The sequence below is a fragment of the Gadus morhua genome, chromosome 15 (assembly GCF_902167405.1).
Source record: "Gadus morhua chromosome 15, gadMor3.0, whole genome shotgun sequence".
NCBI classification, from domain to species: Eukaryota; Metazoa; Chordata; class Actinopteri; order Gadiformes; family Gadidae; genus Gadus; species Gadus morhua.
In genome coordinates this window covers 4098335-4113201 of record NC_044062.1, presented here as the reverse complement: position 1 = coordinate 4113201, position 14867 = coordinate 4098335, and the positions used below count along the sequence as shown (strand labels likewise).

General features: G+C 47.0%; 1 protein-coding gene across 3 annotated transcripts in view; it reads right to left on the bottom strand.

Moving 5' to 3' along the window:
• LOC115559612 (collagen alpha-1(XIX) chain) overlaps positions 1 to 14867 on the bottom strand; it is a 38932-nt gene extending 24065 nt beyond the window's left edge. For all 3 annotated transcript variants that reach the window (XM_030378567.1, XM_030378569.1, XM_030378568.1), the window contains exons 1-13: positions 14814 to 14867; positions 13203 to 13283; positions 10355 to 10396; positions 9799 to 9877; positions 8994 to 9029; positions 8690 to 8743; positions 8267 to 8320; positions 7375 to 7416; positions 4646 to 4750; positions 4370 to 4423; positions 3909 to 3962; positions 613 to 666; positions 407 to 460 (exon numbers count right to left, since the gene is read on the bottom strand). In XM_030378567.1, the coding sequence (XP_030234427.1) occupies positions 407 to 460; positions 613 to 666; positions 3909 to 3962; positions 4370 to 4423; positions 4646 to 4750; positions 7375 to 7416; positions 8267 to 8320; positions 8690 to 8743; positions 8994 to 9023 (501 nt within the window). In that variant the 5' untranslated portion in view covers positions 9024 to 9029; positions 9799 to 9877; positions 10355 to 10396; positions 13203 to 13283; positions 14814 to 14867. The remainder of the gene's footprint in view (positions 1 to 406; positions 461 to 612; positions 667 to 3908; positions 3963 to 4369; positions 4424 to 4645; positions 4751 to 7374; positions 7417 to 8266; positions 8321 to 8689; positions 8744 to 8993; positions 9030 to 9798; positions 9878 to 10354; positions 10397 to 13202; positions 13284 to 14813) is intronic.

The window sequence follows — 14867 nt, the reverse complement described above, 5'->3', positions numbered from 1 at the left end:
ACACACACACACACACACACCATTAAAGACCATTGGTGCACAGAGATTCTTAATCACAGCCGAGCCCACAGATAGATCTGCGTTATCAGGCAGTGATGCACACTAAGTATGATTTAAAGATTTGATCCCTGCTGTAAAAGAAAAGGATAAAAAAGAGGATTATATCATAGAGCATTTTCTTTTACTGCGGTCAGCTAAATGACTGCAGAAAGCCCTTAACAGAACAATTAACAACCTTTCCAATAAAACATTTAATATGGAGACAATGGCTCATTGTTTACATATTAACCCAGTTTAGCCTTTTTTGCTGGGTACATTAGCCCATGGGACGTTATTGGCAAACATATAATGGGCTCATCAATCCATTGCATGTATGGGATGGAGAACAAAGAATACAAGGAACTACCTTGTCCCCTTTAGATCCACTTTGACCCACGGGACCAGACCGGCCCATAATCCCCTGTAATTAGAAGACCAAGGAAGAGTCACAAACACATTGTAAAACGATTATAGCCGGTAATCATGAAGAGCATTGATTGTGTTTGTGTGTTTGTGTGTTTGTGTTTCTGTGCGTGTGTCTGGGGGGTGGACAGGGAGGGGGGTGCTGCTTACTGGGGAACCCGTTCTTCCTGTCACCCCTGGAAGTCCTGGTACTCCGGGGGTCCCCTGGAAGAGATTACGCACAAAAAACGATGAAAGATGTTTTTTCCTGGAATACCATCAACATCTGCTGTAAGTGTGGCTGTTTTGTAATCACGCAAACGTTATCAATGAATCAAGGTCCCCCAGTAATGTCCCATGGCCCACCCTGGCTGGGTAAGGCGATTTGTACGGCAATCTCAGAGAAGTGCTCATGATGACGACATTATAATGAGGATAATAATGGTGTCTTGGTAATGCCTCTGTAACCACCGTCATCGGGCAGCCCAACGGCCCGCCTCCTGTCTGTGTATGAGTGGGCACCGCCAGTTCTTCTGCTCCAGTTTTTTCTTTGGCAAAGCCGCGCAGAATATGAACCGGTGGACCTCACAGGCTCGGGGGTTTGCCTCCGGGCGTATCACGCTGGCCTCGGGGTCCTGGTGCCGACCCACGCCCAGCAGGAGCGCAGCGTCTGACCCTCCCCTCCCCATTGAACTATGTGCTCGGGTCGCGGGGGTCAAAGGTCGCGAGCATGAACTCGGATGCGCGATCCCCCGGTTGAGAGATGATTGGCCCGGCCCGACGACAGATTGCTGTCCCCCCCCCCCCTGCCCCCCCCCAGCCTGTTATCAAACCCCAGGGCCGCTGTGACTGCGGATGACCTCCCAGAATGCCTTTCAGCATGGCTGGCCAGCCTCCAGACGCATTATGGGTCCTGGCAATGGAAGAAGGCTGGCCAGATGTGGCGATCAATACGACTGCTCTCCCGGCGAGGGACGGCGCCGAGAGGGGTTGAACACCCCTGGGTGCCTGTCTCTGCCTGGCTGCTCAGCAGCAGCTCAGACCGTCCAAAGGGTGGGTGGCCACAGTCGATAAGCCGGGAAGAGGAAGACGTCCACCCCTGCCCCCCCCCCCCCCCCCCCCCCACCCCCACATCATCGGCATTCCCAGCTCCGGCTCCGTCGCCCCCCCGAACCAGTCACCCGGGAAGCAATGAATTGTGAGTGGTTGCCCCTCCGCCACCCTCCCCCTGCGGCCCCATGAATCAACAGCACGGGGGGGGAGCTGCTGAGACAATGTGTCATATAGCCGCCACGCTACACACACGCGCCGCGCAGAGTGACTCGTCCCTGCCGACGCGGAGCTCATCCCCCCCCCCCCCCTCTCCCCCCCCCCCCCCCTCTCACCCATGCCGTCATGTTGTAAAATTATATGACATGTGTCCCGTGAATTACACGCTCCCGCGGTTCCGACCCGGAGGGGAACCGAAGCCCCCCCCCCATCCCCGCCCCCTGTAGTCAGCCCGTTTAATGGAACTGACGCGGGTCACATAAAACGTCACGACCACAGGACCGCCACCAGAGCCCGCGCGGGCCGTTCCACGCCTTGAGTTTAAGTGGGAAAACGCTGGCTCTCTGTAAACTACGTACGGAGCAGTACTTTAAAGGCGTATCTGCATGATTATAATGGATCTTGTGAGGGGATGGAGCCACGGGGTCGGGACACTAAGGAAAGGACTCGCGTATTTGTTTACTCCGATGCAATACTGCAATCTCCTCTATATTGCTCAAACAAGTGCTCAGTATGCATGGCTGGGTAAAACAGAAAAACTAGCAAAAGAGAGGGATGTTTATGTCACACCCCTGAGGAAATATATTACAAGCGTGAACAGTTGGTGCTTGTCTGGAACTCACAACTACCTCATCTCAGTTGCTGCATCACACCCCACCAAAGACAATAATGTTGAGGGAGGATCTGAACTAGCTACTGATGGATTCTGGCCATCTCCCTGTCAGCTGAATAACAGCTGAGACAGCAGGCCTTCTGTTGGTTTCCCCGTACCGTTTACTTTGGAAAGCTGAGGCGCATGGAACGGGAAATGAGCTTCTTGAATCTGGTGTCGGTCACCAACGTTTGTTGGGGAAATAATTGGAAGTCGCACTTATGCAAACATTTAGGAACACGCGGCAAGGACAATGTGATAGGACAGGGAGAGCCCAGCTTGTGAAGAGCCTAGCATCAAAGCCGTCCTTTAATGGGATGGATTTGAAAGTGAAATGGAGTATGATGGCGAGACGAACACAGTTCAGGTTGTGATTCGATAATTCAGGATTTGATGGTTGATAGTTGGATTAAGATTGGGCTTCGGCTTAGTTTCAAATTGGATCAGGTCCCACTTCTGTGGCTATTGGTTAGGACGCCTCTTTGGACTTCAAAATAAAAGTTTTCGGTTTGCGAAGGAACCAAAATAGTATATTTATATATTTTATATATTTTTTTATGTATAATAAGTGTGATTGTTCGATCATGGTTTGTGTTCATTCAAGTTTCTTTTTTTTATGTTGTTTTTCTGAAAAATACAATATAATATAATAAACGTATGAAAGACGTCAAATATATAAAGTCATAAAAGCCCTCTTAGGAGTAGAAATGGGGTTCACTGGGACAATGCTTATTTCTCTCCCTATCTGTCTGTTGCACTCATTTAGGAAGTGGAGTATTCTTTATTCGGAGAGTCAAAGGATGTTAAAAAAAACACTGAAAATAATGAATTGTTCATGTTTCATTTTCTGTATGAATTTACATTACTGGTGCATTTTTCAAACTGAGGCTTTAAGTTTGAACTTCACCTTTCCTACCAAGAGTCCACAATTGTTACGAGGTAAAAGCACCTGCAATTTTATAAATCCATCATTCCATTATATTTAAGGGAATTCTACTGAATTTAAAGTGATGTGAAGCTAGTAGAAGGTTAGTTGTAGTATTTCTAATAATGTCTTGAGAAAAAATGTGAAAGGAAAATAATCAAACCTCACATCAATCAAAGTGTATGGAGGCTCTGATAGCATCTGCTAGCAATAACTTAATGAAACATTGCGCTCAATGATGCTGTGTATCTATTCATACATTTTCAGTTAATTTATTGGTGTTTATTGTGTTGTTTCTTTATATGAAATTATTAATTAATTCATAATTTAGCTTTGAAATGTTTGTTTTCTGAAGACCTTTCATGATGCAAGCCTTGATTCTTGAATAATGTTGATTAATGTGTCTTTTATCTTTCACAATTGTTGTTAGTTGTTGAAATAATTCAGTCTTCTTACATTGATATCCCTAAGCGCACAGCAGGCTACAGAAATGTCTTTTAAACAACCGCGCAAGAGAAGTTTATATTTGTATAAAGTTTATTCATACCATACAATATGCTAAACCCACCACTAACCATCGTTGTGTTTTTGATGCTAACAGTCTTGGTGCGTTCCACTCACCTCATCGCCTTTGTCCCCCGTGGGGCCCGGGAAGCCCCTCTCTCCTTTGACCCCCTGTCGCAAAGAGCCACCATCACAGGGAAGAAACAAGAACAAGAAAAGAAAAACACAGCCCGTCAATGGTTCCACCCCGTCTCTAATGGCCTCAAAGTGTGGGGTTGGTTCCAACCAAACTCCATAATCCCTGTTCACCTCTTAAGGAGTAAATTACTTGCAATTCCCATGGCCCATTTCACCGTGGTACAATGTGTTGCCATAGCAACACACTTCCGCAGCCCCCCCCCCCCCCCCCCCCCCCCCGCCCCGCCCCGCACATGCAGTTAAGATACCGCGGAGGGGGGAACTATTCCTCCCAAGGACACATCTCGCACGTTTCCACGGGGAACCGTTGGACCACGCGCAGGGTGGCCCGGCGGGAGCAGAAGCAGACCCTGCGACCGGTCGTTCAAACGGCCACCTACCTTCGGTCCCTCCTTCCCCGGGTTCCCCATGGCTCCCCTCACTCCCTGGTCGCCCTGATTTGGACCGGAAGACACGTGGAACACACACACAGTCACACACACACACACACACACACACACACAGTCACACACACACAACACACACACACACACAAACACACACACAGACAGACACACACATAAACACACAGATCATTGAGTTTCCAGTGATGGCGTAGGCGTTATCGTGGCGGTTTCTATCGACACTGACGGCGGACCGGGCGAGCGAGTGCTTGCCTTTTCGCCCTCCACACCCTGCACTCCAGCGGCTCCTAGGGAGCCCTTCTCGCCCTTCTGCCCGGGCAGGCCGGGGAGCCTGGTCTGGCACACACTGCAGGCGTTCTACCAGAGACGGGCACAGACAGAGAGGGGAGTGAAGGCGGAGACACCAAAAGACGCAGATCGCCTGGAATCCATTTTGGTGATGTTGGCTCACACTGGACAGTACAGTACCGCACAGAACAAGGGAGACAACAAGTCTGACTGCACACACACCAAAGACATCACATTAAAACTAGACACATGCGTTGTTACCAGTGGGGAAAATACAAGATCTCCTCTGAGGCTAGGGAGTCTGCTGCACTGCGTTGGGGACCTTTAGCGTCTACTGCTCTGGGACGGACCCCGTTTTGACTTACTGTCTGCAGCGCTGAAAAATGGACACATCTAACGGAGAGTAAAACCTTTCGTCGAGAGGGGAGCGACTGAACTTTGTCAAACTCGAGCGCATGTGACATTTAGGTGAAGAAATCACAACATCGTCCATCTGTTCCAGACAGTGCTTTGATTCACCGGTCGATACCATGTTTTAATATAAATCACCATATACTATTCGTTTTATATCCGGTGTTAGAATATAAACGTTGCTAACAGCTTTAAAAAATGTTTTTAATGGTAATAATATCACAGTGGACACATTACGTGCTGACAACTGACTAAATCAAGCAAAACGGTGATTCAATCATAGTCTTTTGTGGAGAAATCAGTGGTGTCTATGGCTTTTAAGAATTCCGAGAATTCACGCGGTTTGAAGAATGAATAACGGGCAGGTACTGTGTGTTCCAAAAGTGGGGAGTGCCTTTAGTGTAACATGCGGTCCTTCAGCAGAGGTTTAAAGCCAATTCGTGGATATTAATAAAATAACACAATGAAAGGTGTAGGGATGGTTGCCATTCACCTTGTCACTCTGACTTCCATCAAACCAAATGATTGCTCAAATATAGTTCTGTATATGCAATTGAATGATGCCTTTAATAAATATCACACTTTTCCTAGTTTTAATCATGAAAATGTATTCTAATAAGTTTTTCAAGGTTAATTGTCAAACCTTGTTTAAAAAATAATTATGAAGAGTATTTCAAATTCCACTTAATTCTCCTACCTAGAATAACTCATCAGAATATTGAAAAGGGGGAAGGATGTCACTTCAACCAAGTCGTAGACAATAATGATGATTGTGGACAACACTAACATTAATTTGGGGGCGTTCATAATTTAGCCCTGTCAGGGGGTAAGAGCAGGAGAAAACATCTTTCACCAGGAGGTGGACCTGTGATTAAATACGGTTGTTATTTATTATCATGGTTCTATTCAGCCAATTCAACACGAATTTAAGACACATTTAGGAAGCAAAGGTCCTACTAAAAGGAAATAATTTCTTGGGAACATTGACTTAAAACGCCTTCTTTTCCGAGGCTAGTATGCTGATTAGCATATTCATCAATATTAATATTGATATGAATTTTAAGTGCTGTCAAAACGACAGTCTTAATTTTCGCACTGATTTGAAATCATTTGCTTTTTAACTACTAAACACAGCTGGGCTTTGTTTACTCCCTGTGACAGCCGACCTATGTGTGCCACCAAACCGCTAGCGATTAGCGATCCTGGCTAAAGAATATACCTTTTTGTCTTCATGGCTATTATGCTATCGCAGCATCAACCTGATGAATATTTACATCAACCTTATTAGGAATAGACAATCTGTGGTGTTATGATGGATAATTTAAACCAGTCTTTGAAATTATTGAGGCTTGTTGTTGCGATCTTAATAACCCGATGCAATCACAGGGAAGGACAAAACTGATGAGTGATGTAGGAACATTTTAAACAAAATGAATGCTAATGATAGTGAGCCCATTATACCAATTGGATTAAGAGCAGAGCATGGAAGGTTAGGTATTATTATCCATCATATCGCTAAGAGGCTAAGCATGCATACTAACAAATAATGTATACTTTGATTGTATATGCCAACTCACAAACAAACAACAAACCATCACAATACAGCTGACAGCTGGCATTCATTCTAACCATTATTTTTGTGTCTTAATGCTAAATGCTAAATTATGTCATTATATTTAACATTTGAATATAATGACATGTCGTTTATGTGTGATGGGCCATCTAGACAGCGCTTCACAGACTTGTCTGCAGTGGTCTGACTGGATGTCTTCAGATTTGCGCAAAAATGTTTCATAAAAAAAGAAAGATACTTTGAAGTTCACATTGCATTGATGTGCGATGGATCCCCTCCCCCCCCCCCCCCTTTCCCACACACCCCACAAACACACCCAATTCCATCAATCTACGATCAAATCAGTTATGAAAGCTAAGAATTCACCGCAAACGTGCAATTACCGCAATTATGTTGTACAATATGACTGTGATGAACGCTCCTCATTTTTCAGAGGGCAGTAAGCAGGCCTCTGGTGAAGGGGCTATTTTACTGGCTTTTAGATATAAATACAAACAGAAAACAGTTCTTCAAAACCCCTGATGGAGGCACTAAAGGGCTTTTGGTTTATCGCAGCACTAACCCCAACCATGAGATCACTTGTGTGGAGCTACTTAGCAAGAAAAAAACCAGATTGATTCATTAGTCTCCTTCTGAAACCTAACACCTCTCGGTAGGCCGTTGTTTCTGCAACACCACTGTTTTTTTATTAATGAGATAACGATATTACCTTTAGCAGGGCTCCCATATCTCCGACAATTGGTAAGGCAGTCTGTCAGAAGAAGAAGAAAAAAACTATAAATACACGTGCGTCTTATGGACACATTTCTAACGAGCTGCAAGTTGACCTTTCTCGTTAAGAATGTCTTTAACTTGTACCACAATACGCTGAACCCCAAGATCATGACATGTATTAGATGGTTTATAATGTAAATCTATTCAGAGAAAGACCTGCTTAATTAATACAGACAAGTGCTAAAAAGTCAGAATTCCATTCAGCATTTGAATCACTGCAATTTAATATACATACATATAGTAGTTTTTTTATCATTTAGTCATTATCACCTCCAACTCGCACGAGAGCAAGACCAGAAATAGGAGAATAAGTTTCCACATTTTGCATTTAGAAAACTTTAAATGAGTTACGAACAAGTTCCCCTGCGCTTCGCTGTGGCACTCACAAACCGAACACACAATAGGGGATGAAAATTGACATTCACCAGGTTTTCACTCAGTGCCACGTTCTGACTCCGACTAGTCACCTTGCATGTTCAAAACCACACAGCGTGCGTGACTGATTATGTGTGTGTGTGGATTTTGCACGTCGTCCAATCGATTTGCATTAGCATTCCACACACATGCTTATTATAGACCCAATGTGTTGCAAGTGTGTCCTAAATAGAACAAACCTGTTCCTTTCTAAAAACAGTGATTGCCGGTTCTCCCGGGATAATTGCCTCTTAAGTATTCCCGCTTTGCGCTCAATCCGCCGGCTGACGTGGTTATAAAGGTTACCTGCGCACGTTGGTTGAACACATTTACATTTAAACCCCCCCCCGAGAAAAAAAAAGCCCCCACCCTGGCACGCGGCGATAAGCCTCTAGGGACGGGGGCCTACTCACCGGGACTCCGGGGGGTCCGGGGGAACCTGGGGTACCCGACCTCCCAGGGGGGCCCTTTCAAAGAGGAGGAAGCAGATGACACGTACAGTTAAGGAGGCCCTGGGCTATGACAACCCAGGGAGACTCGCTGTCACGGGGCCCTTCTCCCAACGTACCCCAGCCGCGTCCTCTCACCCACCCTGGCACCTGTCCTTTGAGCCGTACATGTGTCGACACGCACGGCTGCAGAGACACTCTGTCACTCTGATGAAGAGTGAGGACGGGAGACAGGATGGGAGGGAGGGAGGGAGAGAGAGTGGGAGGGAGGGAGGGAGGGAGGGAAGGATGGAGGGAGGGAGGATAGGAGGTAGAGAGGCAGGGGGGGAGATAGGGAGGGGGGGAGATAGGGAGGGAGGCAGTGGAAACCCAGCTCAGACTGCTCACCTCTCTTCCTGGAGAACCGCTGGCTCCCGGTAAGCCCGGGATTCCTCGAGGGCCCTAAAATACAATCCCAGTCATGGTTAAGATACTCGCGTTGATTCCATTGATCTGCTTTCTACAGTACCCCCCCCCCCCCCCCCCCCCCCAGAGCACGGTGAACATCAGAAAACAAAGGTGCCGCTATCTCATTAACCTCCATCCTGGGTTGATACAGAATTCCCGTTTTAGTTTTTTTTCATGTCATGGATCCAACATATAATTGCTTCATTGCAGGTTTTTCTACTTTATTATTTTTCCGCTCACATACCTCAATTCCCGAGTTTCCTGAAGGTCCCATGGGCCCCTGAGAACACATCACAGATTCTGTTAACATCGTCGGGGCCCCCCGAGCTCCGTGGAGCCAATAAAAGAATTGTGTTAGACACCTCGTGCTCTATTGATTCCCTGATACCGACAAGGGCCTGAATTTCACAAAATCAAAGACAACTCAACCACACACGCTTCCACCTGGAGACTGGGAATGCCGCAGGACGGACTACATGGGAGGAAGCGCGCGTTCATGTTTAGTCAGCAAAGCACACACTTTTCTGGTGCTGGTTCCTTTTGTCATCAAACAGTTGTGGTCGGTAATAGTCCAATGCACTACTGCAGACCAGATTGTTTCATCAGGTTTCTCTGGATCCTTCCTAAAGCCCAAAGCACACAGAGCTTCAGGGTTATGTGTGTACCACGAGCCTAACAAATAAATAGAATCGTATTGTTTGGATGGCCAACAGCCAACAGAAACTGAAATGTTTTCCGCCGGTTTCATATTCTCTGGACGCAAACCATTCCTTGTTTTGCCTTAATTTGCATCGGTTCCTGACACAGCCTTGTGCTTTGGGCTTAAGACAGAACGTGCGTCACAGCAACAGCTGACGCTTCTGAAGAAGACTTCAGGAAGTAGTCGAAACACGTCATCGACAAACTAATGAATACTAATCTGTTTACATAAACATACAAGGTAATCTATCAAGTTAGACTAAATGAACCTGTTTGAGTTATTAAGGCAGGACTAGTCGAAGGACGATATCATTACGACGCGTGAGCCAAACTGATGCTGCGGTACTCACAGAGGGTCCGAGGATGCTCTCTCCAGGGTCGCCCTTGTCCCCGTGGTCTCCAGGCAGGCCCGGGACTCCCTCTCTCCCCCTGTCAGGGAACACACAGCACGCCACAATACTGGGATGGGGCGCGGGGGGGGGGGGGGTAATGAGCGCAGTGAAGCCAACGCTGAGTAGAACCCGAGGCGAGAGCTAGATTACCGCATTATCATTAAGTATTAAAACAGAGCCGGAATGCACCTTCCACTTTTGGGTTTTTAATAGCTTCCAGACAACTTATAGACGCACATTCTGGGTCAGTGCATGAGCGAGATTCGCTCCTCCTTTTCTTTTCTTTTGCTGCGGATGTCATATTGGATGGGCTTTATACTTGTCATGTGGAACAACAAGGCTCTTATTAAGTTCTTTCGTGTTGCAACTGGAAGGCTTGTTTTAATTTTTATGAAAACCTCAAAAAGATCAGTTCATTTCAGGCGGTTAAGACTTGGGGTGATTCTGTTGTCACATGCAGTTAATTTAGATGATTTGAATACAAAGTTGACATCCTTATGAAGAAGAATCCTACCTTAGGACCGCGAGAGCCTCTGGATGAAGCAGCCAAATCACCCTGCAGAGAAAGAGTAAAGAAAGGATTTGACCAATTCATATTGACCTTTTAGCACATACTATTAAGAAAGATCGTTAGATAGATTGATAGATTGATAGATAGATAGGTCAATAGATAGACAGATCAATAGATCGATCAATAGAAAGATCAATAGATAGAAAGATCGAAACATAGATAGATAGGTAAATAGCTAAAAAAGATAAATCGATAGATGGATCGATAGAGAGATAGTGATTAAGATGTCATTAGGTAGCAGGTATGGGGCCTGAACGGCTTATTGCCTTGGTTCACATCCTCAGCCTAACAGCCATTCACTATAACATTAAAACAGTGTTTCTAGCATGTGAATGCAGAGCATTAAACAAGGCAACCAGCATGGTCCAACACACAGCTCATCCGACCAGAGCACTGCTCTGTATCACCACTGGTTCGATCGGCTCCCTGACACTTTGATAGGTTCTCCGTCGAGAGCAGAACAAAACAATAACGGCAGGCTACACAGAAAGGCCTGGAAAGGATTAAAGATACTGTAAGCAGTATTTACTATACACTTCAGATAGGACATTGATTTCCCTGGTCAGCATGTATTAGTGTTACACGTCCTAGATTGCACAATGTAAATGAGCTGCGAGGAAGGTTGAGATTCAACGCGACACAGCACTTTAGAAGTTTTCACTGAAAAAAATTGGCAAAAAAGTTGCTGAAACAACGGTGGTCGTTATGTAACAACGAGCTACGTTCAGGTGGATCTCGGAGAGGGAGCTCACGGAAGATTATAAATGTGTCTTTCCCTTTGTGGTAATTACCGACGCCAATGTCTGGAGCGGCTGAGGCACGTATCAGTACTTGTTTGCAAAATGAAAAACCCAAGACGAAACAACAGAGTGAGGCGAGATGAAGAGAGGAAGTGACAGTGTTCATTTCAAGGTGTATCGATGATGCAGAGCCGCAGTCATTAAACACACCGAGGAAGAGAGGAGCGGGCTCCTCTGTTAGAGTCGTGACTTCCTCTCTCGTCTCTCCACTCGCTTGTACATATGAAAGACATTGCGGGGTGTGGGGGAAATCTCCTATCTCCCCCCCCCCCCCCCCCCCGCCACTTTGATCTGCCTCTCCTCTGAAGCACCCCGTATACAGAAAAAAGTGCTAGTTTTGCCAGGAACTCTCTTTTTAGATTTATGGGTGGAATTCCATTCTACGGCTCACGCTTTTCTGTCTGTCAACCTCCTGTCAGCCAGCAAGCCTTAGCCTGTTTCCAACAGCCCATTGAATACGGACTCTTGTTTCCCTCTCTCTCTCTCTCTCTCTCTCGCTCTCTCTCTTTGTCTTCCTTGCTCGTTTTCTCCCTCTCTCTCTCTCTCTCTCTCTCTCTCTCCATCACTCTCTTTCTCTCTCCCTCTATCGTTCTCGTTCTGTCTCTCCCTGGCGCTCTCTCTCATCTTTCTCGTTCTATTTCTCTCATACTCTTTCTCTCTCGCTCCCTCTTTCTCATTGTCTCTTTTCTTCTCTCTCACTCACAAAGACACACACACACACACACAAATACACACAAGTGAGCCGAAAAGCGTTCCGCTGCCGTCTGTCTGTACCCAGCTCTCATGTTCCCAGCACTATAGAGAACATTAAGGGTTTTAGCTTAAATACTTGTGCCTGAATGCAATCTTTTTCCCCCTGCGCCAGAAACACGTTATCTCCTCCTTGATGACTGAGTCAGCTGTCATGGATAATGTTTATTTTAGCACTCATACACGCACAAACACACTCACACACACGGAAACACAATAACCCTCTTTAAGAGTAGTGCAGATTGAGCAGACAAAGTGGTGTCAATCAACACAGTGACCATGGCTGCAAAGCGCTATGCTCTCCCTGTGTTGGGCAATGACGTAATGAACACTGCTTCATGTAAAGCCATGTTCATGGAAACACAAAGAGAGAGAGAGTCAACACCCCAAGCTTAACATGGGGAGTGAATAGACCATTACTCAGGCTTAGGTCATCCTATTGGTGGATTACTCAGCGAATCACATCTACATAATGCCCTGGCAGCGGCAGGCAGCTGAAGGAGCTGCTCTTGTTCCACATTCCTGCGTCTCCTCCAGCTGTTTCTACACAAGCTCCTGTCTGTGCCTTGTGTGTGTGTTAATGTGGGTATGGGTATGTGTTTGTGTGTGACACTGAGTGAGGGAGTGAGTGAGTTAATGAGGGAGTGAGTTTGTGTGTGTGTGTATGCTTGTGTTCTTCTGTGTGTGTGTGTGTGTGTGTGTGTGTGTGTGTGTGTGTGTGTGTGTGTGTGTGTGTGTGCCTACTTGTGCATGTGTGTGTTTGCATGTGTGCCTGTGTGTGATTGCCTATGATTGCATGTGTGTGTGTATGCCTGTCTATGTGTGTGTCTGTGTGTGCGTGTTTCTATGCCTGTGAGCGCCTGTGTGTGTGTGTGTGTGTGTGTGTGTGTGTGTCTATGTGTGTGCCTATGTGTGTTTGTGTGTGTGTGTCTATGCGTGTGTCTATGTGTGTTTGTGTGTACGTGTCTATTTGTGTGTCTATGTGTGTGTGACCTCCCGCCAGCGGGCGAAAGGTGTCTCTAGTTTACTACTCGCCATCTTCCCCTCACAATCCATTTCCTGGAGCTCAGGAAACCATGTTGACTGCTGCTCCTGGGGGCCACCGAGGAACAAGGTGTCGGGCGGGTGTGCTCGTGTGTGTGTGTGTGTGTGTGTGTGTGTGTGTGTGTGGAGAGAGGTGGGGGGGCGGGGGGGGTACATCATAGGGGATAATTGTTCTAAACTCTGCAGCCGTTACTCACCAGGTTCCCCGCGCCGGGCTCTCCGGGCTCGCCCTTGGGTCCCGTCAGTCCCTGGGGGCCCATCGGTCCTCCGGTGTTCCCCTACGCAGGAGACAGACAGACACACGGACAGATGAGCCTCTAACCCGGGTGACACACGCCCTCCTTCATGCACAGATGGCACGGCAGATTGGTCATGCCACCGCAGCTAATCGAGCGCGCACGTGGGTGTGTGTGTGTGTGTGTGTGTGGGCGCATGTGGGTGTAGACGTGTGTGTGCGTGCGTGTGTGTTTGTGCGTGTGGGAGTAGACGTGTGTGTGTGCGGGTGTGTGTGTGTTTGTGCGTGTGGGGGTAGATGTGTGTGCGTGTGTGGGTGTAGACGTGTGTGTGTGCGTGCGTGTGGGGGTAGACGTGTGTGGGTGTGTGGTTGACGTGTGTGTGCGTGCGTGTGTGTTTGTGCGCGTGTGGGTGTAGACCTGTGTGTGTGCTTGCGTGTGTGTGTGTCCATGTGTGTGGGTGTAGACGTGTATGTGTGCGAGTGCGTGTGTGGCTGTAGACGTGTATGTGTGGGAGTAGTTGTGTGTGCGTGTGTGCGTGTGGGGGTAGACAGGACGCTAAGGAGACGAGGAAAAGGTGAGAAGGCGAGGAGGACGTCCGGGGCCGGTGTCTTCCTGCCCCGGATTCATTTCACACGTACACGGGTGCAAGCGGTTACGTCGCATTTGGTAGCCTTGTGGATTTGGACAGGACCTAACGTCATAAACGGGGTCTTGCTAATTCATTACGAGGCGCTGAACCTCTCTGGAGAACACAGGCCTCCAGGCGTACGCTGTCTCTTTCCATGCTAATCAAATCCAAACTCTATGGAAAAATATGAATAAAAGAAATTGAAACAAAGGGATTTTTATAATAATGTAAGAAGTAAAGTAAGAAAATACCATGGTACAAATGTACAAATCGAAAGTGAAAAATAATCAACCAAATGTACCCGACTAATATGCAACCATATGCTAGCACATTCATAACTTTTTTCATGATGCCATCCAAATGTTTGCAATCTCACATTCTGAAAGCGCCAATCTGTATCTCTAGAGAGGCGACCTGGTGTATGAAGATTGAGGATGAAGAGGCAGGTAGGTGGATGGTTTGAGGCGGCTGGAGCGCTCCCTTGATGGGGGGCACCCCAATGACCCCAGCGGGCAGGGAAGCATCACCAAGCACCACACACACGGACACACAGACACACACAGACACACACAGACAAAGGAAGACACACAGACACACAGACAAACACAGTCACAAACTAAGACACGGACAAACAAGGACACAAACAAACACACGGACAAACACGGACACACACGTACACACGGAAAAAACACAGACACACAGACACACGGACAAACACAGACACACAGGGGAACACAAACAAACACCCACACACACCCACACGCACACATTTTGGCACAGCATTGGGAACAAAGAAGAATTGCCTGTCCAAATAAAGTGTTCCTCGGACACAGAGGGGGCGTGACTACGTGAGGGCGGAGCACCTGCAGAGAAGTCGCTCCACCAACAAACAGAGTTCCCGACGTACTCAACAACAAAACATTGATTCCAAAAAATCGATTTACCTTGTCCCCTTTGGGGCCCGTCCGTCCAGACCCGCCACTCGGCCCTTTGGAGCC